The 24,508-nt window shown below is 36.1% G+C and overlaps 1 protein-coding gene across 1 annotated transcript in view; it reads left to right on the forward strand.

The window, feature by feature from the left end:
* The first annotated feature begins 7,564 nt into the window (after positions 1 to 7,564).
* LOC129242770 (venom dipeptidyl peptidase 4) overlaps positions 7,565 to 24,508 on the forward strand; it is a 33,200-nt gene continuing 16,256 nt past the window's right edge. The window contains exon 1 of the mRNA XM_054879601.1: positions 7,565 to 7,991. Within this exon, the coding sequence (XP_054735576.1) occupies positions 7,872 to 7,991 (120 nt within the window). The 5' untranslated portion in view covers positions 7,565 to 7,871. The remainder of the gene's footprint in view (positions 7,992 to 24,508) is intronic.

Genomic DNA, 24,508 nt, shown 5'->3' on the forward strand with positions numbered 1-24,508 from the left:
TAGGCCTTTTAGTGAGTAGCACCAAATCAGACTTCGCCTGATTTTCGCTTAGTTCTCACATATTGCATCCGAAGGAAAAAACAGCTCGTTGAGTAACCTTTAAATCAGCCAAATGCCTTCTCACTTGAATTTCATACTATTTTAGGGATTTTTCTTAAATATACCCAACTATACCTCTCGATAGCCTCCATTTTAATACATTCAATATTTTCCTCTACTCATTTCTTCTTTCTTACCGAGTTTCTCGAACTGATTTTCTTGCAGAGCATTCGGCAAAACTCCCTTAAAGTTCCACAAGTTTTAGCAACCTTAGCGTACGCCATTTAAATTCCTTCAGTTTCTGTTATAGTTTCACATATTTCCCACTTCATTCTCACGTCGCAAACCTTCACTAAACTTCACACATATTTCCGTTTGCCCAAGTATTGGAGCGTCCTATGAGAGCACTTCTTAAGATAAAATATCTAAGTACTTGTAGTTTAAATATGCGAAACCACTTCCGGCAACTCCAACTTTAAGCGACCGAGTATGCGTGCTTATTTGCAAGCACATCAGTACATACACACATACACAGATTCAAGCATATACCGGTTTGATCTTGCACAAAAGAGCTTTACAATAGCCTCATTGCTTTTCCTCCGAGTTTAGTTAGTTGCTCGTAAGTCGAAAATTGAACTACAGTGAGAAATGGGTTGCCGGTAGTTTAGACAAGAGTGAAGTTATGCGAAAATCGAGTGAGTTCAAATTCTTTTCGTAGATGAATTGCTGCTACTTTCCCTACGGAAAACGAGTTTTGTTGAGTGCGTACTTGATAAAATAGCCACGTAGCAAACAGTTTTGTGAAAAGTCAATGAATCGGGCGCTTTTAAGTTGGCTGTTTTTCTACTTTTTCGATATCTTTTTATAAAAATTTTGCTTAAGCATTAAAAATGCCAATTTACAATTTCGGAGTGGCTACCAAATTGTTTGAGCAAAGGAATGTAAAAAAACAGGAATATGTGGTTTGCTGCCTTTGAGTTTCTTAAGTGATTGATACACTAAACAAGCAGTAATCATTGTTTGGTTAGGTGAATTTTGTACTCCTGCTGCTGGTTTACTTGCTATCTTTTATTTCCTATCGGTGTTGTTAACTTTGGTTGAAATTGAAACTGTCAGATAGTCTGTGAAAATACGAAAGTGGCCAATCAATCTTTTCTATTGTAGTTAGTGGTAAGTAAAGCTCACAACATACAATAGAATACAATAGAAAGCGAAAAGGTTTAAGTAAAAAGGTGTGAAATATGGCGGCGCATACCTAAGCGTAGCTACCCAAATATCGCGTAGGTGTATTGCTGAAAAAAAGGGCGAATTCGGGAAATGGTCTTACACAGTGGTTTACTGACTTTTTATGCTTCCATTTCATTTTAAAACTTTTTCTAAAATATTTTATATAGCTTCGCGTATATTTACACTTCAACTTCTGCTTAAACTTGGCCTTACGTCGATCATACCAAAAAAAAAAACAAAAACCGAAATACAAAAAAAACAGAAACAGAAACAAATAGAACCGCATTTAAGCACATTTTAAAGTTATATTTCAAAGTATCTAATTTATTATTTCTTTATAAAACTCTAGGCTAGTTTTCTTCTATTTATTGCAATTCTTCTACTGGTAAGAGTTTAAAAAAAACCTAAAAGAAGAGCTAGCGGTCGTTCTTTATGGCTATCTAAAAAATTTTTTAGATATGGCATTCTTTCAGCAAATACGTGATTAGATACACACATTGTTATATAGTAATTGAAATAGTATTAGGCAATCTTAAATAAGTGGTAAACTTATGCAAATATTTGCAGAGATAACAACTGTTTATATTTTTATATCATATATATATTTTTTTATATTTATAGTATTTCAGTACATTTAAACATATTTTGGAACGATTGTTAAAATAAATATTTTGTGTTAAAAATTAGGTGGCAACTCCGAAAAATATTTTTTTATATATTTTTATATTTATATTATTTTAGTACGTTTTAACATATTTTAAAATGATTGATAAAATAAATATTTTACATTAAAAATTAGGTGGCAACTCTAAAAATAATTTTGTATATACATTTTTTTATATTTATATTATTTTAGTACATTTTAACATATTTTAGAATAATTGATAAAATAAATAAAAAAATAAATAAAGTAAATGAAACACTCCAATGCTTAAGCGTACTACTATTCTTATCATAGAACTGAGATTAATTAAGTAAATCTTCACAGCCTAATTTATCTCTGTATTATATATAGGAAAATAAAATAGTCAACGCAGTCAGCTCAGATGCCCAATCCTCAGATATGATATTTAAAAGATTTGAATCGCAGGAACGCAACCCATGCGGTCAGGATATAACCACCATTTGAATCATTTCTTGATTGCAGGAGCCGGATAGCAGCTGTGAGTGTTCTGCTCGTTCTCTGAAACTAAAGGATATTTTCAAATTTGTCAAAGAAACTGGAAAATTCTCGCTGGACTAGCTATATCTATCTCTATTCTATCCTATATGTTTCCATCTGTCACTTCCCTCCTTTCCTCCTTGACTATCAACCCTTTTACTTTTCAGAGCTACAATGGGATTTTTAGCCAGAGTGTTTTTGGAGTAACTAATCTCTCGGTGCTTCTCGCCTTTTTTTTATTTGAATTTTTTAATTTCAAGTCGTCGAGGAGATGCAGTTGTTTTACTTCTTGTTACTTATAGAAAGACGGCAGAGACAGAGTAAACGAGTGAGTTTTTATGAGAATTAAAAAATAGTTAAAAATACGCTCTTTTACCTTCGCATCATAAGGCAAAACCGTAAATATCGTCGAGAAAATATGATTATACAAACCATCCCCCAAACTCTTTTCAACCATTTCACATATTTTGAGTCCCTCTATGTATATTTAGTATCAAAAAATTAGCAGTATTTAAAACTTACACTGTAGAACCGAAAACATTAAGTTTTGATCTTTTTTTATTTCCGTACTTATTCCCATTTTTTCGTTTCCTTCTAAATGTAAATTCTGTCTACGTTCGTTCAGTAGCTCTTTATTCAAGCAAAAAAATGTTAGAGTTTAGTTCTCAGCATTTCGTTATTTGTAACCAAATAAAACTGGGCCTAAACACATAAGAATCAGAAATTAATAAATATTTGCAAAGTTGGTAGTTTATTTTCTTTCATTTCAAACATAATTCCGTTCACCCAGCTCAGCCTCAGGCGCGAAATTTTCATTTATTTATCAATCATGAGATAAATATTTTGTTTTACCCCCATAATGCCAGTAAGTCACCCAATCAGCCAGTCAGTGTACCCATCCATGAGTCTGTCCATTCAGCTATTCAACAAATTCGACCGTACCCGAAATGTACAAATACAACTATGTCATTGATAAGTAGGCATTGTGTACATGTATGTGTAGTGGTGTAGGCGAACTACTTAACTGGCCTAGAAGAATAGCTCGGGTATGCGTCGCAGAGCAAATGCATTGAATTGATACTGTAGCCGCAGGTCATTCGACTAGTCAATCAATCAAAATGCCAACTAAGTAGTTGGATGGTTTGACAATAATGGCGCGCTACTGATGTGACTAGAAAACTTGGTAATCAGTAAAGTATTGTATAAATTTGAATGGCTATAGTCAAGACGGCTGGTAAGTAAGCGAAAAGTGAGAGCAGGTGGAAAATTAGTCAAACAATAAATGTTGTAGGGATGCTTTTATTTAATTAGTTATTCATGGGTGAACCATATCTATTTGCAATAAAGCGTAATGTTCTCTAAAAATAAATAATAATTCCCATTAAATTAATGCAACTCAAGCACTCACAACCAAACATTCTAAAAGCAACCAGCTGAAAACTCACACTACTGGCAGTAGGGGAACCTCGCTGCCGTGAAGTGATGATCGAAATTGTAGGTAATTTGGCAGTTTTCTTAGAATTCAGTATTAAGGGCAGACCTAAGTCTATTAGAAACTGCTACGCAAAAGATGAAACATACTGGTCGAAGTGCACACCTTCTTTTTCATATTTTGGAGACCCGAAATGCTCTAGAATGATTAGGTTTAGAGAGTTTTAAAAATGCGGCAGATTTTCTAAGACGTCATGTCGCTCAGCCAAAATTCAATAAAATTCACTCGAATATGAATGAATTTTTACCTACGAGCGTTTTATTTATTGACCTGGCCAAGTTAAGGAAGTAGCCAAAATAGTTAGCCATGCATGAAATGGATTACTTTTCATATCTACTTCATTTTCGGTAACTGACCCTTGAGAAAGGCAAAAAGGGCTATTTGTTAAAAACATTGCTTCTCGCCTTTGTTGAATGGGAAGAGCATGCAGCATTTTTTTTATAAAATAAAATAAAAAATTATTGTATTATAATTAATACATCAATTTATAATCTTAAACATCTTTTCCTTTCTTTTACTTTCCTACTATTGCCTTAAGCCCAACTTAAAACTTAATTATTTCTTACTTTTTCTATCAAATCAGTGCTTCATTTCCCACGAAGTAGGGATAAAAACTACAGCTCACTCAGTCAGCAACTTAATCAGCCACTTTATACGGTTTTTCTGTATTCATTTATGTATCTCGTTCATTCACTGCAAACCACTCAAATCCTATATTGTTTATTTACCGCTATTCCAGTTCAGTCCTGTGATCTGTGTAATTTTTGTTCACCAACAGCAGTTGAGGAGAAAATTGATTGTGCTGCGTTCGCGCGATTTGCTCCGACTTGTCCAATCTCACAGCGCAGTCCCAATCATACAAACTCACACAACTACATATGTACATATATTTTTACTTATACTAATGACATACTCAACTCGTGCATCTGCTATTATTTGTGGAATTGCGGCTAATGGTCAACCGCCAGTGCTACAGTCAAACAGTCAATATTTTTTGTTTGTATTTCAACCGTCATTCGGTCGCCTTTCATTCTCATTTTTGCTTCCGCTGCGATTCCTCCATAGTTGCATGCTTAACCAGAGATTTATTTCAATCTATTGAACCTTAATCTCTGTTGATTAAGTTGCATTTTTCTATATATATTTTTTTTATTTGTTTTTGCTTCGCAGGCATTGAATAACCAGACATTACAAAATATATAACTACTCACTCAGCGTAATATGAAAATAATAGTGGAGATGTAGTAGACGTACGTATATATAAGTGTGTATGTATGTAGTTAATATACAAGTAAAAGTCAACCGTCTGCACTTCTGCAATTTGCACCAAAAAGAAAAGTAAAACCTTGAAGGCATATCATTTGACAAATAGGGAGGAGACTCATTAATTGTGGAAAGTAAGTTTTCCTGAAAAAAAATATTGACGATTTATGCACACAAAAGTTTGCTACGAAAGGTTTCCGCTTTCAACGGCGAAATCGCTTTATTAAAAAATAAGTGTAAATGAGATGAAATATCGCATACCATATGTTATATATTACAGGTATACTCCGAATATGAAAGGTGCAGACAAATTGAAGGTAGTTATAAATCCATAGATAAAGTAAAAGTTCATTAAAAAATTACAAGTTATACAAAATATGTTAAAGTGTGATAAGTAAAAGCTCTAGTAGAACTACGTCCGCATTTGAAAATGCAGCACTGCTCTACACTACTGACTGCCGCTCTTAACTGGTATAGATGACTTGGAAGAATAAACAGATTTCCAGTTAGACAAATAAATCAGTACTCTTCACAATGCGACTTTGAAAGAGAACAGAAAAATAAAAAATCCGCAATAAGATCGCCTCACATTCAAGGTTAGGCTGCCAGAGTGAAAGAAAATTTCGACTGACTCCATCCACTACCCACAGGTGAAACATACTATATTCATTCACGCTAATCATAACCACATAGCATCTTTACTTTTCTGTTATACAGAAAGCAATTTTATATGAATTACCTAACTTTCCAACAACTTTTTCTAACTTAATTGGGTCAATAAAAAGTTTTCACTTACTTACTTTTCTGGCGTGATTTTTTTACGCACAACAAAGGTTTCGCATACGATAGAAAAATATTTGGCTTAACGGCGAAGCTGGTCTAATATAGCCGGTGTTTTTTTAGCTGCATGAGAACTATCGATATCAGCTGGCGGGTAAGAGTGGCAAACTGTGTTGGCATTTATTCAGTGAGGTTTGGCAGTAAGTCAGCATGATTCGTTTAACGCGAGAACAACCCTTCCACCAAATTGTGCAAATTCACTTTAAAAATAAAACAAATCTGTTCGCAATGTTTATAAAGCATTAACGGCATCATTGGTCCTAATTTCTCTCAGAATGAGGAAGGAGCTACCATTACGATGACTGACGAGCGCTATCGAGCCATGCTCAGAGAGTTTTTGTTTCCAAAACCTAAAAAGCTAAACAGCGGTGACTTTTGATACCGTACAACTTGCGTGCTGTACCGCTTAACAATCAATTTATTGCAATATTCAAGCCACCATTGACGCCACATTGCCAGATTTATTGGAAAAATTAATCAAAAATTAGACTGATTAAATGGATCATCCATGTAACTCGTAGCCGCAGTAGACATATGCCGGTTATGATATTCAAAGAAAATAAATGCCAGATTATAGTAAAAATAAAATTAATTCCAAAAATATTTCTGTTTTGTATCTAATAAATATTTCTGTTTTGTATCTAATAAATCTAAATAACTTCTAAGGTTTGTTAGCCGCAGCTCTCGAATCTCGAATTTGGTAGCTATCCTTACCGGACATTGTCCGTTAGGTGTCCATGTGGGGAGACTTCGGATTGCTTCAAGTCCATTCTGCAGCAGCTGTCTGGAGAACGAAGTGGAATCATCTCACCATCTTCTTCTAAGCTGGTCTACACTCGTCGGGCAAAGATTTAGACATTTAGTGCGATCCAAGTTTTTCTCTACACCTGCTGATATAGCGGATTTAAATATCACACACCTGGTGAAATTCATCAGTAAGTTGAAGCGGCTAATACAAACGTAAATAGCCAATGCTGGTCGTCATCCTCAAATCCAAAGTCACTTCTTCCTTTTTTCCCCCTGTCTGGCTCCTCTCCTTTACCTTTCCCCCTCTTTCCTCTGCAAGGTATCACAACCGACGAGTCTTGAATATTTCTCCAAAAGAGCCTCTCGCAAAGGTAGCCATTTATCGTAACTAAATTCCCAAACGCTGAAAAGCCACCCGCTACAAACCTATTTGTGTAAAATTATTCTGCTGGAAAATAAGCTTATGTATGGTAGGTTTTTGTTGTAATAGCATGGAATATTTTTCATAAGTTTTTGGTTAATATTCGGGTGAGTCGGGGTCATTTTTCTCTATATTCTCTAATGAAAAAAGAGTAACTACATAAATAAAAAATTTAAATTAGTAACGCTACCTTCTCACAAAAATTGTAGCCAAAAACTGTCTAGTGCAACATCGCATTAAGCAAAAATCTGTATTGTAAACCACTTGAGTAAAATTTGGCGTTGGCGAAGAGTAAAAGCACTACAACAAAAAAAAACACAAAAAAAAGAATAGAACCATATTTGCTGACCATTTAATTTTAGCATATTTCTTTCTTCCCTCTTTCACTTTTCAGCAACGAAACAAAATACAAAGTAAAAATCACGCACAACTAATAAAAATTTAAAGCACTTTACTAAAGCAAAAATTGGCATTGGAAAATAAGTGAAATCCAATAAAGAAAAACATCAATTTAAGCATTTTTTACTAACCAAATTACAAAAGAAACAGAAGGAATCAGAAATAAAATTTAAAAAATCGAAATCAAACAAATTGAAAGAAAGTGTGAAGGCTCAACGAAAAAATCGCGACAAGCATAATAAAAAACGCGTACAAACAGAAAAATCGCACACTCCAGCAAAATGTCTTCGGTCAACGATATTGTCTCAGCTGAAAATCAACCAGTCGCAGGCTCGGCTATACAAATGTCACAAATGCAAGCGACAAATGCGGCGTCAATGCCATCTCCATCAAACGACCAGGTAGGTACGGCGTGGCAGCCAGAGACAATGGCTCAGTGCCAACAAACAGCGACACAAACTCAGAGAAACTTACATAAACAACAACTTACACACAGTCCTGTGTAGTGTCACTTACACTCGTACACACGAAAGCTATGAAACATAAAAATGCATAATCTAATTTATTAGCATTATGGCTTTACTGATTTTTAGTATGATTTTTACGTAATTATCTGCATTTAATGGCTGTTTAGCATACTTTAGGGCATTTGGCCTTTTTTTGTTGATTATTACAGTACTTAAGTGGTAGTTTTTTGAATTTTTGGCACGATTTGTTCAATGGATACGTTAATGCTGAGCCTTATGTGTTCCTTTTACAAGGCTGGTTTTATTTGACTGAATTTGCCTTTACATCGTTGCATTGAATGGCAAAAAATAAGAGCTTCTGTTATCATTGTTGTTTAAATAATACTTCTCGAAGTAAGTGCAACTCTTTTTTAGTTATTTTGCATGCAAAATATTTCGATTACTCATTCCGACTTATAGTCACATGTAGAAACGGCTTAAGCTGATTTTATAAAGAATTGAGCTAGATATGGTATCATAAACTGCTAAAAAACTTATATATTTATATGAAATCAGTATTTATTTAAAAAGTTTTAATAAAAACGTAATATTTTTTAAAAAACTGTTATTAAAAACATTTCTCTCACAGACCTGACTACAGAACTATAACGTAAACTTTTTAAGTAATTATTTAAATAAAATCTGCAAATTTAAAGGTATTTATATTTCTTTTCTTCAAACTATGAAAAAAAATTATTTTCTCCTTTTCAATAGAGCAATTGCCAACCCCTTAACCATTTTAAGTATGTGCATGAAAGCCAGTGCGGCAAGCGTTTTCCCCTCTAAAAATCCCTGAAAAACTGCTTGACTCGAATTGGAAGCCTGAAGTAAATGAAAATACGTTTTCCATACGCAAGTCTAGCCGCCCTGCTCCTTTGTTACCACCAGCGTAAGCTAGCCAGAAGGCACCTCCGATTCGCCACTTCTCTGTTCGCTATCTCTGGGCTCTACTCACTTGACGAGAAATTCGCATGTGGAAGTAACAACAATACTATAAAGAAAGATTCGCCGCTAGCGGGTATGGTTATAACTCCTAAAACTGTTAAACCATACTATTTTAAGAGAGTTTCTTTAGGCCGTATTAATAGAGAGAGGATTTTGTTGCTTCAACATTGAGAATTCTCTTTTGGTGTTATCCGTCGCTTTGATGTACCTTACAATTGTAAGTTTTTAGTCTAAAGTCAACAACGACATTGAGAAGAACGAGAACTTAAAGGTATTGACAGAGTACGAGCCAATATATCCCTGTATGAAAACGGTCTTACTAATACTCATTAAGTATATATATATATAATTGGACGGTACACCCTTTTTGGGTGTTTGGCTGAGCTCCTCCTCCTATTTGTGGTGTGCGTCTTGATGTTGTTCCACAAATGGAGAGACCTACAGTTTCAAGCCGATTCCGAACGGCAGATATTTTTATGAGGAGCTTTTTCATGGCAGAAATACACTCGGAGGTTTGCCATTGCCTGCCGAGGGGCGACCGCTATTAGAAAAATGTTTTTCACCGAGATTTGAACCGACGTTCTCCTGTGAATTGCGAACGGTAGTCACGCACCAACCCATTCGTCTACGGCGGCCGCCATTAAGTGCTTCCACGAAATACCACCGCACTTACACCGATAGTCGTCTACTGCGTGACCGCTAAAACAATTCTGCCTCTTTTTCAAGTCAAAAGTGGACCTGATCGCTGAAGAAAATTCGTTTCCCAAAACGCGGATCTTTCACTTTTCACAGAGCGTCGATTTTCGTAATATTGTACATTTGTACGATTTGTAAACGTTGTTAAGGCGTAAGTGTTTCCATGTTGAAAAGAATGATGCATTTAGTTTGACAATAATTACGCGTGATCTGTCAAAAAATCCCTTTTGGGAAAAGCACCTCCCATCTTTACCACCCTTTAGTTGTATTCTAACTTGTCCGCTTTCGAGCAAAAGAACCACTCCCGCAGAGTGTGTGAATTTTTCACTTGGTATAAATGCGATTGGAAATGTGAAATCTCATATCTGCTGCCTGCCTTAAAGAGGATAAAAACAACAACTCAACTCTGCAACACACAAAACTCTCCAAGGTTTTTGGTAGACATCGCCACTGCCGCTGACTATTGAGTCAATAGAGTTTACTCGTGCAACCATAACCAAGTGTAAACTGCTTCATAAACTTCCAATTACTAGTTTACAGATCGGTAGCCTGTGTTATGTCAAGGTATTGGTCGGTGGATCGTGGAATTAGCGAATCAATCAATGCATAATTACCAGCGAGCGTTTTTTTTTTAAGTTTAAATTAATAGATAGCGAACTTATTACATCCTGTTGCCATTTACTTCCTGCAGCATCGAAGGCATCTACATAAGTAATTATCGTCTATTGTGATTTCAATATGGCTGGATGTGGCTTAGAGTAATTGGCAGTAAACGTCAAGTTAAGCCGCAATTAATTTCAAAGCAAATGGGATAAAGGAAATTACAAAATGCTACTAGGAAAATGAGAAAATGAGAAATAAAGGCTTAGTGAAATAAATTTGCTTTTGCAGCGGTCGAAGTTAGGAGGAAAAGTGTTTGAATTTTTTTTTTTTGTTTTGTGATTATTTTCTTTGCCAACCTATGTGAATGCAATATGCTTGGAATGCTGCTGCCACTGATGCAATTGACAAGCCCACAAGCATCTTTGACAAAATTAAAATGTGCGGACTTGCATATACTGGCAATTGTTGCTGTTGTTGTAAAACGAATACATGGGCACCATTTGAAGTGTGTTACAAGCTCATGCTTATGGGCATACACACATTATGCAATGCCCGCAACCTTGATGCATTCACTGCCGCATGTTACATGGAATGTCGTGTATCAAAAGGCCACATCAGGCCAACTCTACTCAAAGCCTGCATTAGCCTTCAGAAGCAGCGCAAGAATACTTTAGTGCACACATACAAGTAAAATAACTTGCATATGTGCGCGTATGTGCACATGTTTGGGTGATAGATCTGCCCGTGGCTTAAACACATGCCCAATAGAAAGCCGTGCAAAGCTTTGGTTGAAGGCAAAATGTTGGTCAGACATGTCGTTGCCAACACATCAGAACGTATGCAGGCATACTTGCGTATGTATATGTGTGTAGTACAGGCAGTCTTGTATGCACAATCTTTCTTTTCGTTTTTGTTTTTTTTTTAGTTTTTTTTCTTCCTACAACGCGTCTGTTCTGTCCGCCTGCATGTCTGAACAGCTCTTTAGCTTCTACGCCGCCACTGCAGCAAGCGCAAGCTCACTAATGATAATCAAATAAAGGATCAAGGAGATATGGAAGAAGAAGAGGAAAAACAGCTATTGCGGCAGCAGCGCAACGTTCCCCACGCTGCGCAGCCTAGTGAAGCCGCGAGGGGACATGTTTCTCGTTATCCCACTTGGCACTGCACCAAAAAATAATTTGCAGATTTGTATTCGCTAAGAAGTTTGCCAGCAACAACAGCAGATAAATGATGTTGGTTATATTGGTGACCCTGATTTCTGTTTCTTCATGTCTTTATTTCGGCGTGTATGTGTCTTCTGTTTTGCCATGTATGTGTATTGAGCATTTTTGGGTGTGTGTTTTTGATGGCAGAGCCACCGTAAAGAGGAATTTAAGCTGCAATTTATGTACATCTTATTATTGTTATTATTGTTTTTTCCAACTTTTCTATGCAAATTCGAGGAAAACGTGAAAACCCAAGATCATTGTTAGCAGAGTTTTTTTATTTAAAAACCAATTGCTTCTTTTTGTAGCCATACGCTAATCTGCAACCTATTTTGCCACCTACTTTTGTTATATTATTAGTTTTAATATTTTTTTAGAACACATCTTACTTGGAAGTTTATGCAACTTATTTAAATTCAAAAGCCAAAAAGAAGCATTTTTTTGCACCTTATTTAGTTTCTCAAAGAGCTAACTATTGCACTATGGAACGAAAGAAGTTTAAATTAAAAAAAAATATTTTAATTTGTTTTTTCATTAACTTTTTCATTTGTTCATTATTTAATTTTTATTTGTCATTACATTTTTTTCTCATTTAATTTTTTTAATTTATTTTTTTTTTTGTGTTTTGTTCAAATTTTATTCAATTTGTCTGCGTTATTTATATGTTACGTTAAGTTGAAGCGTTTGTCAACATTGGGACACACTCAGGCTCATATTCCATTCTGATGGCGCGTGGGAAACTAGTCTTTATCGCTCGTAAAATCAGTGTGTGCTTTCTCAAAATTTTAAAAGGTCTTTGATTTCCACAATACTGAGATCTTCCAAACCGTCAACAAATTATCTACTTCTTCTTAATTGGCGCGTTAACCGCTTATGAGATTTTGGCTGAGTTTTGCAAAGCGCGGAAGTCATTTCTTTCTCGTGATAACCGGTGCCAGCTGGGCACACCAAGTGAAGTCAAATCCTTCTCAACCTGATCTTTTCAACTCAGTGGAAGCCTTCCTCTTCCTCTGCTACCACCAGCTGGTACCGCTTCGAAAATTTTGAGAATCGGAGCATTTGCATCCAATCGGACGACTTGTCTCAGCCAAAGGCCACGCTGGATCTTTATTCGCTGCACTATTCCATGTCGTCGTAAAGCTCGTACAACTCTTCGCTTCATCGCCTGCGATACCCGCCGATGCTAGCGTTCAAAGGTCCAAAACTCTTTCGCAGAATCTTTCTCCCAAAAACTCCAAGGGCTGCCTAATCGGGCGTTATCATCATCCAAACTTCTAAGCTGTACAATAGAACGGGCATGAGAAAGAAGACTTTACTACTCAATTGGCTACTTAGTCCACAATAGCGCTCGCTGGCAAGGAAGATCCTACGTTGGATTCCAAGGCTGACATTGTTATCGATGTTAATTTTGGTTCCTGAATAAACAAAGTCTCTTATAACCTCGGAATTTTAACTGTCAATAGTGGCATGGGTGCCGACTGTTTGTTTGATGAGTGAAGGTATTTCGTTTGGACAATGACACAAAAAGTGCAAGATCGTCTCTTTCTCTTCCTCACCTAGGCAGCTTCTGCAGAAGCCTTGTGTTTGCACGCGTGTCTCTGGGCCTCTCGGACTCATTCCAGCAATGCATCGAAAGAGCATCACTAGTGCCGCACACTTTTACCAAATTTTTTTTTTTTTTTGTCTTTTGGGATATGAAAAAGCTTAACGAGGGCAAGTTTTGTGGCACAACAGCATTGACTGCTAACTTTTACTAGCAAATAAATGGAAAGTGGCTTTTCCAAGATGGCATCACAGATTCACTACGTAGCTCAAGATGGCTGACAGAGGGTGCAAATTAGACATCTTACATCAGCTTCAATTATTACTTCATGTGCAGCAACCTAATGTACATTGAATGTTACTATCGTCTGGGGTTTTCTTATTTTTATTTATTTTTTTTTTTAATATCCACCCTGTGTTGTGTAAAGTTGTTGAAACTACTTGCCATTGTACTTTTTAAATTTTGAGGCCAAATTCGAATTATTCGTTGTGTTACAAATTCTCTCTGAGCCATAGAGTCAAAATAATTTTATTTTTAACTTTTATCTTTTTTATGTACTTTGCAACTGATTTTGTACTGATTTTTTTAGTATTACTTTAAAATCATAATAATATATTTTATATGTAAAATATAAAATAATTTAAATAGAAAATGAATTTGCTATCGTATAATAAATTTGTTAACGCCTTTTCTGGGATCACTGCTAAAATTTGTTGCTCATCCTACATAAAATATTTGCTTTTTAATTTGCACAGGCATGCAGATACAGATTTTCTCTTTTTAATATGCCCAACATTTTTTGTCCTGCTCCACATATTTGTTTGTTTTTCAAGCCCCACTGCCTCACGCTTGAGTTTAATTGGACCTGCACACTTCTTTTTTGACGGCAAGCAACCGAAAAATAGTAAAACACACAGTATTTTGCAGAACCTTAAACTGTTACCTTTTTCCTGTCGCTTTCCCTTACACTCAATACTCAGCACAATTCGTTCTCGCGCTATACTATTGTTGTTTTTGTAGGTTGTGGTGAAATTTTGATTTATAATTTTATTTTTATTTTTTTTGCAATATATTTGGTAGTGCGCACGCTTGCTTTTATTACTTTTCGACGCATGTAAACAATATAAACGAAAGTAACAGAAAAACAAAAAAATTATAAAAAAATCCACAGCAACAACAAATAAAAATAGAACAAAAACACAATAACGCGAAAAATAGCGTGAATTGGCGAGCATAAACGAAATGATTAATATTTTCATTTTCCCCCATCATGCGGCTCCCATAACATGGAAACAATAAAACAAAAACAATGCTGTGCACTTGAAAACAATACGAACAACAATTATCCGCATAACAACTTCAAAAATGCCAACAACTCGGCGCACGTGAAGTGCCAACCAGCCACTCATCAATATTTTCATCATTGCAAGCAACAGAAACAACAGCAGCAGCAACAGCAGCTTTTATTACAACAGCAACAATCATCTCTGCAATCACAACGTTGTGTAATGCGCATACCGATGCAACAGCACGCACCCGCACCACAGCAACAGCAGCACCAGCAATCCTATGGGTCACTGAAACCGCAACAATATCAGTACCACAACAACATTAACATGCATCCAAACCACGTCAGCGCCACTCTAAATGCGAGCAGCAACATGCCGATGTACAACAACAGCAGCGGCGGTGGTGGAGTTGGTGCAGTTGGTGGCGCCGAGGTCAAAAGCGGCGGAGCTACCGTTACATTCGATGAATTCACGGAATTCTACTGGCCACATGATAACAAGCCGCAACAACAAAAACAACAAATCCCTACACAGCATGGCAATTGCAACAACATCGATGCTGGCGGTATAGATATCGGCATTGCTTCCACAATGGGTGTTGCAGACACTACAATGCCCTCCAACATCAGCAGCACCGGTCGCACTTTCATCACGCCTGCAGACATACCGCCACCACCACCGCATCCGCCTAATATAACGGCACGCAAACGTTATCTTAGCACCAGCCAAAGTATGGAGGAGCGACCGCGTGAGAGTGGGCGCTGTCAATGCGAGCATCCGATTGAGTTTGTTGCGCAACAACCGCAGTCCACACAGCAGGCGCAAGCCATTTTGCAACAACAGCAACAGCATCAGCAACCAGCGCCACATCAGTCATATGCCACTCATCATAATGCATATCTGCCAACGCAACAGCAACAACCACAGCAACAGCCACTTCAACAGCAGCAACAGCAACTAACACAGCCTACATATCGTTCACACGCGCTCAGCCAGTGTTCTCATAATGATTACAATCATTTGCCTCCACCACCACCTGCCACACTAACGCGTGCCGACTCGCATCGGAGCCATCACAACTTGGTGGCAGTAGCAAGTTCTTCGTATTATAAAAATCGTTTCTTCGATGATGCGCCACTGCCACCACCTTCGCATCTCTCCACTTCATCACTGTCATCGAAGACTACCTTCGAAACGAGGCAATTGAAGGTAAGCAAAGCGCGGCGGAGTCTGAAAGGCGCATGGATATAACTTTGTAACTCGGCTTAACATTTTCCCAAGAGATGCGCTGCATTTCTGTGAATACTCTGCATGCGCTGTGTAACGCATTGCTCTTACGGCGTTTTCGGTTATGAACAACCTTCGATAAACTATCGCTGCTACACTGAACCAACTTCCGTATGCCTAGTAAACACTTATAGTAGAAAATCAAGAGTTTACAGTTTGCTAAAATCAACTGCGGTTTGAAGAAGTTTGATCCCAAGTGATAAATAAATTGATCTGATCATTTTTGCAGGCCTCTCTCGAGAGCAGTTTTGTACCGTAACGAAAATTTTGCCAGTTCTTGAAAAGGTAACAATAGCTTGGTGCTAAGTCTGGAATATACGGCGTATACGATAGAACTGCATCCAAATTATCGAACCTTCCATCCAAGCTTTCCTAGGCTTGACAGTCGTTTGGGCTAACTCACTACGATTTGAGCACAATATTTTTAGGCTACTGTGATTCTTTTTTCACCATCAGTTACCACCCGCTTCAAGAACGTGCCGAACTCCTCATATTTTAGCAAATACTCACAGGCGTCAATTTGGTACAAAAAGTTCTTTTGCCACAATTTATGTCGCAGCTATACATCGACCTTCCTCGTGAGGCTAGATTTATGATAATGCAGTGAAACCTCTATTAGTTGAGCCCTCATCGTCAGTCAACCTTTGTCCGTCCAAGATAGGTGTCTGTTCAACAGACTGTAGTTTGGTATGGGAACAAATGTTCGCCGAAAGGAAGTTACGCTATACAGGGGAAGTTACAAAAAGGTTACACTGTACCAGTGTTACAACCACTTTTCTGGCTAATCTTCAGTTCCAAGGCACAGAAATAAGTACTCTCTGGATCGACCCTCCACGATGTTTATTAACAATTTCGACAATTGGCCTACCATAACATGTCGCATCTACGATATTCATATTAGCAAAGGGACAGTTGTAACTCTATTGTTTCATTGGATACTATACAGCATTTTGTACTTCAAGTTTTTCCCTTGGTCGTATTGGTACTGAAGAATGTATCGATTTTTTTTTTTTTTTAAATTGTATCTGAAAGATCTTCTCAATACTCATGGCGTTCGTTGAACATCAATTTATTCCTCTTCTTCATCTTTATTGGTCCTAGGACTATTGTTTGACTAAATCCTTTTTTTCAACGAGATATATAATATTATAATATGTTATCTTTTAAAAAACATATATAATTATAGCATCATTCGGATCGGGATCCAGACGTCCAACACTCATTCCAACGCTTTGGCGGTCTTCCTGGAAGTCGTGGTGTTTTAAGTTGACCTTTTATTACAACCTTTGCCAACCCATTGTCTCCCATTATCTTTACATTCTATACCCATTCTTTTCTTCGCATCAAAAGGCACGAGGGATTTTTTCGATACCTGCCAAAAGATACATTAAATGTGAGCTGATTCGAAAATATTTCTAAACGCAAAATGAGATGGATCTCCGAGATTTAATTGAAAATATGTACAATATTTTCATACGGCGAGTCTATGAACAAGTGAATCCTGATGATCTGAGTCAACAATCTTCTACTCAAAATTTGCTTATTTTAGCCATTGTTATATTATTTAGCTGTTAGCATATTTTAGCCGTAATAGTTAACTTTTGATGAGGCTAAGCTCTGACATAAGTTCAATATTTCAAGTCAAAATTTGTTGCGAAAGATGTTCGCAAATACCGAAAATGTTCAAAATAATCTGCATGGTCTTTCAACGCCTACGAACTGTGAGAGCTTTCAGAATAAAACACTGTTCAAAAAATAGAATTCAATCTTCAAAACCTCAAATAAATTTATATTTTCTGTATAATTTGTTTATTTTCATCGCTGTTGCTTGCTGGGTAAACCCGCTGGTATTAGGAATTTCACTCGGAAGTGGCCCATCAATTTTGTGTGATTGTATGAACGCACCCTAAAACGATTGTCCAAATTGATTTGCATATTTTTTGCAAAATAACAGAAAGGATGCATAAAAACGGATGTGTAAATTGATGATGGTCATCATTGGTCAGTGCGGTTAGCTTGAAGAATCGAAGTCAGAAAGTCAATTTACGTTTTTATACGTGCTTTTATGTTACTTAACTCCACTTTAACCTGCTTATATTAGTTTTATAGCAACAATGATTTACTGACTATTTGAATAACTGAAATCACTATAAAGAGAAGTCTGGCGATTCCATTTCAATTCTACGGGGGCTTTTTTCTGGTTTCTAAATTCCATGATTTACATGACAAAGCTGGATGATTTATCTGCATGCGAGTGACTTGAAATGGAAATAATATTTATCAAAATTGATAGTAGGAAAGCGAAAGGAAGTAATTTTTTAAAGCAAACGCAGCCAAGCAATGTGAATGCCATGAAGAAAGCGAAATGCAATATTATGTGTAAGTAATAAGCTGACTCATGCCTCTTTTGGAGGGCTTTCTTTCCTAGAAGGGTACACGTAAAGCTATGAGAAGGGCGTGATAATGCAATTTGTTTATTTGTTTTTTACAGTTTTATTATATATTTGTATATGTACTTATTGCTCTCAATAAAAAAAAGTTGTTGATTTACTGACAGCAGGATTATATAATTAATTATATATAAAATAATTATATGTAATATATTTCAAAATACTTTTAAGTGACCTCGTAAAGTTTTTAATAGTTTCTTTACGGGAATACATTTCGTTGCTTATAAATTAATAAATGTGGGCAGCGGTTGCATGAGAGCCCTTCATTGCAAATAGCCTCGTTAGGATGGAACAATTTTTGGGAAATGAAAGCATTTAAAATTTCAGCAGAATGAAAATTTTCTATAAGAAACAATATATGAAAGTGTAGAAAAATGTGGCACACAGATGGCGCTCCAAGCAGTAAGAAGGCGTTGTTCCTAAGTAACGACAGGTGGGCATTCCCACTACTTAGGACTGGTAGCGGCACGCTTATCACCTACCCTGCCAGAAATCAAATAGATTAACGAAACCAACGCAAGACAAGTCTTGTCGAGGCCATGCACCCGAGAGGATTGAACAAGGAAAAAAATAGAAGCATTAGTCACTGCATGCAAATTTATATTTGCTTAGAGAGAAAATTTTTTAGATGACTCAATAAATTTTTTTTTTTATTCCAAAAATGTAACTCGTAGGCAAGGTTATATTATGAGGGTACTCGTGAGAGAAACCCCTGTCGACGAAAAATCAATACCGTCCATAGAATACTACGGCAAAGAAAAAACAGGAAAAGAGAAAAGAGGTGGAGTGCAAAACTAGCCAAAGTATTTCTGTACAGTTCTAAGCAAGCTTTTTGAAGTTATGAGCTATTAAGGGGCAATCTCTCGTCTTAGCAGTCGGCTAAAAAGGCTTATCATGATTTATTTAGTTCTAATTTAATAAAAAAAATTATTAGATTTTGGTAAGCAGATTCAAAACTGCTATCATGATTTCTTTAAGAAACATTACAAAATTATATATATATATATTATAATTGCCGCTTACACCCTTTAAGGATGTTTGGTCGAGCTTCTCCTTCTATTTGTGGCGTGCGTCTTGATGTTATTCCACTAATGGAACCTACAATTTCAAGCCGACTCCGAACGGCAGATATTTTGTAAGAAAAGCTTTTTCAGGGCAGAAATACTCTCGGATGTTTGCCGCTGTTAGAAAAACGTTTTTCTTAATTTTTGGTGTTTCACGGAGATTCGAGCCTATATCCGGCCTACCCATTCGGCTTTGGCAGCTGCTAAAAAAATTACTGATCTTTAATTTCACAAAGTCAAAAGAAAGTATGCACCACATATGACAAATTTTTGACTATTTGTTTGTTTATTTGGCAATCTTGATAATTTTTTAAGAAAAAAATTCTACAGCATGAATCATATAAAGCAAAGTTTCAAACTTTGCATAAAATTTGTAAAAGTTCGCCAAAATTTCATCGAAGTTTCAAACTGTTTACTATTTATTTTTAGAAATATGTTGTGGATGCAGTTTTATAGATCATTTAATTTTGGTGCATTAAAGAGCAAATTTGAAGTAACTGGGTTGATTTTTGACAATTTTTTTTGCTGACGGTGTTGGGTGTTTTCTTTCATATAAAAAAATTTTGTGTAGGCACAAGACCGCGACCGTAAGTTTTGACCTCCTTGAAACTTATATATACTATACTAAAATTTAATGATCTATTAAATTGTATACATGAATTTTTTCTTAAATAAATAGTAAGGGGTTTGAAATATATATTATTATTATATTGTATTATGTTTGGAGAGCTTTCGTAGAATAATAATAGATATTCGTTCAGGGCCTAATATGTATGAGTGTAGGACAGAGAAAATATTGATCCGTCCTAAAGTGCCTACATATAAACATATACACTTATATTCTTTAAAGCCAAAACTATCTATACTTATACTTTCTGCCGCAGCCTTGTCTACCAACCGCCAAACGAGACTAATTGTCTTCTAATGCGGCATGTGGCGTATGAGTAATGCGCCATACGGCTGGCTGAAGGACAAAGGAATGCAAGTGTGTTAGTATGTAAGAAAAGCTATGCGCGCATAAGCACTCAACTTTTTACGCATATTCCTTAAGATGCATAGATGTGTACATATAAACACTTAAGTACACACCGGGTGGTAGCAATAAAAGGCAGAGGCAAACACACCAAAGTAAAACATTAAAACAAAGCCACCATTAAACGCCCATAACACTCAACAAAGCAAACACAATAAAAGCGACTGGAGAAGAATTTTATGAAACAAAAGCAATTGTGTTCTCATTAAGCTTATATGTATGCATTAACATTGTCTTCAAATGCACAATTGTTGCTTCTTATTGGCAATCACATAAATGCGATTATGCGACCCATGGCGCCATTTTCTCTATTATTCTCGCTTTTCGAGGTTCTATGACAGCAGCCTGTGCAAAGTAACAGAAACGCTGAGCAATCAGCCACTAATATGACATATTCGTAGGCAAATGTGTAAGCATATATGTTTATCCTTATATGTGATGTACACAAATGATTCGCCAAGTTATTTGTATCGCACATGTCCTTGAAATTATCTATGTTTGGGCGTAAATAGTAGCCTATGCGAATTTTTAAAGTGCTTTCGTCTTTCTGCCTAGTCAACAAATGATTTGTACTAATGAGAAAAAGAAAAATTTCTTTAGTGTAAATAATTTGCCATCATTTGTCGTACACCATTTATGCCTATTTGTTTGATAGTAACTAAATAACTGCAGACTACATTTGTTCAATATCCGCAAAGCATGAATAACAGCTGGTTCCCAGCACAATGAGTGCTACCCCAAGTAAAATCATACATCAATGCTAGGCCTTAATTGCGCTGAGACTAAGCGATGCCTTCACAAGCACAGCCATCAAAGCGCATGAATACAACCACTGATCCAACATAAAGTAAATAACAGTACATAAAATTCTACCAACAAAAAGTTTCAGTACTAATAAAGTAAGAGAATTGTTTATTAGTTGCGGGACAGGGAATGAAGTAATTTCCTTGTAAAAGCGGATCAGTTTTTGTACTTCCCAAGAAATTCAATACTTAATTTTTATGAACCAGCTCAACAGATCGAAACATATCCTTATAAGAAGATGCTCAACTGATTAAGCAAAATACTTTATTTCTGAACCTTTTTGCAATTAAGGCGATAGCTAGAAAACTAACATTTGAAACTACTATTTTTATTATTAACTATTTATTATTAACTATTTTTTATAGAACCCCAAAACGATTTTTTCTTAGATTTTCGTTTTATGGGGGCTTTTTGGGTTCTATAAAAAATAGTTAATACAAAAAAATTAATTATTTCATAATTGGTTGTTATTCCCTGACCAATTATGAAGAGAAACTGAGGTATCCGGTTAAAATATATTCATTTTCCAGGTTTTTACATGAAATCTACGAAAAAGTATTTTTTTCCCATGCAAAATACATGGGATATTTCAAAGCCCCGGCGGCACCATTAAATATGGTCTGATTAAGAAAAAAAAAAATACGGGTCTTTTTATTTTTCATTCTTTACTATTTTGGGGGGCGGCAGCATACAAATTTTTTTGGACCACCCTAATGTGTAAGTATGTATGTGCAAGCGAACTAGCTTTTACGTATTATGGCCAGCGAGCAGATGAAACAAGTTGATACATGGCAAACTAAAATTCTGAGAATTCAGATTCAGCTTTTGAATTATCATCACCTCAACTGGTGTGCTAGCGCTTTGTTAGTAATATTTTAGAACTTTTTTTTTTGCTTCATTGTAGTTATCAAAGATTTCAAGCAAACGTTGGCCGGCCTTCCTTTTCTATATATTCATATGTGTGTCCATATTTAGTACCCTTACGGTATGTTTTTGTAGCCATTTTTAATATGCTTGTCATCTTACACTTATTCTCATGTGTTTACAAATGTGTGAACAAACTACTCGTATGTATGCAAACTTATTCATTTCTTTATACGAAATTTCTCTAACTGTACATGTGAAGTAAGTCTGGTGAACTTTTCCGTGAGCTCGTGTTTTTCTGCGCTTTGTGGGCAATACACTGCACACCATTTCACATGAGTCGCAGCAGATGTGTCTGCACAAATTTCTTTGTGATTTTAGGTAAACCGATATGAATGTGTGCATGCACGTCAAAATAACATAGTAAAATATATTACTTATGCATACTCGTATGTGTATGTTCCTTGACATTGTCTTTGTTCTGCGGTTCTGACAGTTTCACACTGCTTCAACAATCCTGCTGATCCCTTACTTTATATCGGTATATACTATTCAATTTTTTTATTTAAACTTCCTCTTTCTTTCACGTCATACCAAACTTTTTCGCTGCTAATTCAATTTTCCTCATGTCATCAGCCAAACCAACCAAAATCCGTTAAGCCTTTAAAGCTCTCGATATATGGGGGATTTTATTTTTTTTTTGTTTTTTTTTTTGCAAAGATTTTTATTGTTGTCAAAGTGCCGCTGTGGTAAATATTATCCTTTCGGTTTAGCTGTTTACAAGCAAATATACTCACACTCAGGTAAAATATTTCTGTGAGTGCTCAGTTTGGGATTTTAGCTTTTGATTCGTAAAAAGGCAAACCAGTTTGGTGGATTCGTATGCAAACCTGCATATATATTTCATTGTATTTGTGTAGCACACGTGGAATTGAATCTTTTTTGTTGAAAGCTACTGAGAAGTGAAGATGCTTGCCAATACCTACAATAATATGACTTTCCCGGTAATAAAATTGGCTTTGTAGTTTTACTTTAAATATTATAACACGGCATTTTATTTCTTGGAGAAAAACACATTCTGTGCTTTTTATTTGGCTGGTCGTTACAGAGTGAATCGAAGTTGATAAGATCCTTACTCGTTAAAAATATATTCAGTAAGAATATATGTTTGTTTGACCTACGCCTCAGAAATCGTTGCCTCAGCAACTGCACAGCAAAGCAGCGAATTTTCTATAGCTAACAAAGTAGATGCCGAGGTAGTGGCATATCTCTGAGTATATTTCTGCCCTTAAAAAGACTCTAAGCCTATCTGCGTTTGGAGGGTGCATACATACAATTTTTTGAAAACAATTATTTGGTATTAAAAATTTTTTTTGCAACTTTTGAATAATTTTTTTATTTTTATTTATTTTTTTTTATGGACTATTTTCCTACTACAAGATGTAGCTTAAAACGTTATTTGAAAACCATTCACGTCACTTGGAATACGGCCAAACAGTCGCTCGAATGGTTGACACTGAACCCAATTTTTGGAAGCAAAATTTAATGACTGACAAGGCGCATTTTAACCTCTGTGGCAGCGTGAATAAACAAAATTTCCGCATTTGGGAAACTGAGAATCCACTCAAGATCCATTAAACGCCATTAAACGCCATTGCATGACCGAAAAGTAACTGGTTGGGCCGGCATTTGCGCCAAAACCATCATTGGGCCATTTCTTTACCGAGAAACAAAACGGTCTATGGAAACCGATATCGATGGATGTTGGCTCATTATATCTACCCGCAAATGCGTGAGAAAGATTTAGACAGTTACTGGTTTCCACAAGACGGTGCGCCATGCCAAACTGCGAATGCAACAATTGAATTTTTTCAACGAAGAATCCCGGGACGTCTAGTGTCAAAAAGAGGCGACATCGACTGGCCCCCCAAATCACCTGACTTAACCCCCCCGGACTTCTTTTTGTGGAGTTATCGGAAAAGTAAGGCTTACGCCAACAAGCCGCAGACTAATGATCAGTTAAGGCGAACATTCGTGCCGAAATCGACGCTATAAAACCCGAAATGCTTGACAAGGCGATGACAAACACAGAAAAAAGATCGGAGTTTATGATTGCTAATAAAGGCGGCCACTTGATTGATATTGTATTCAAAAAATTGTTTTAATAAATTGTAAATAACCAAACCAAAAAAAAAAAAATAACCCACTCATACAAATCAGTTGTTTTTTTTCAAAGTTATTCAATGTTTTCATACCGACATAAAAGATGACGCACCCTGTAGAATTTTACGTTTGCTCGAAAAATACATTAAGATCGACAGACTTTCAGATTTATGAAGACAAATTTTTTGCCCCGTTAACTTAAATTGTTTGCCATTCCTTCATTTCCATTTCACACATTTCTTCACCTATCGCTTGAGCTTCAAAAATGTAATAAAATTCACTGTAAACAGCCCATATCCTATGAATAAAAAAACATTTGCGTAATTTATGCCGCTTCGAATTAAAAATAAAATCAATTGCATAACTTTTACCCATTAAAATTCCAAAATTATCTGAAAACAATCGCTTTAATATCTACATAAAAACTTTTATCAATTTACAAGAATCACGAATCCAGCCATGCTTG

The sequence above is a fragment of the Anastrepha obliqua genome, chromosome 3, assembly GCF_027943255.1.
Source record: "Anastrepha obliqua isolate idAnaObli1 chromosome 3, idAnaObli1_1.0, whole genome shotgun sequence".
In the NCBI taxonomy this organism is placed as follows: Eukaryota; Metazoa; Arthropoda; class Insecta; order Diptera; family Tephritidae; genus Anastrepha; species Anastrepha obliqua.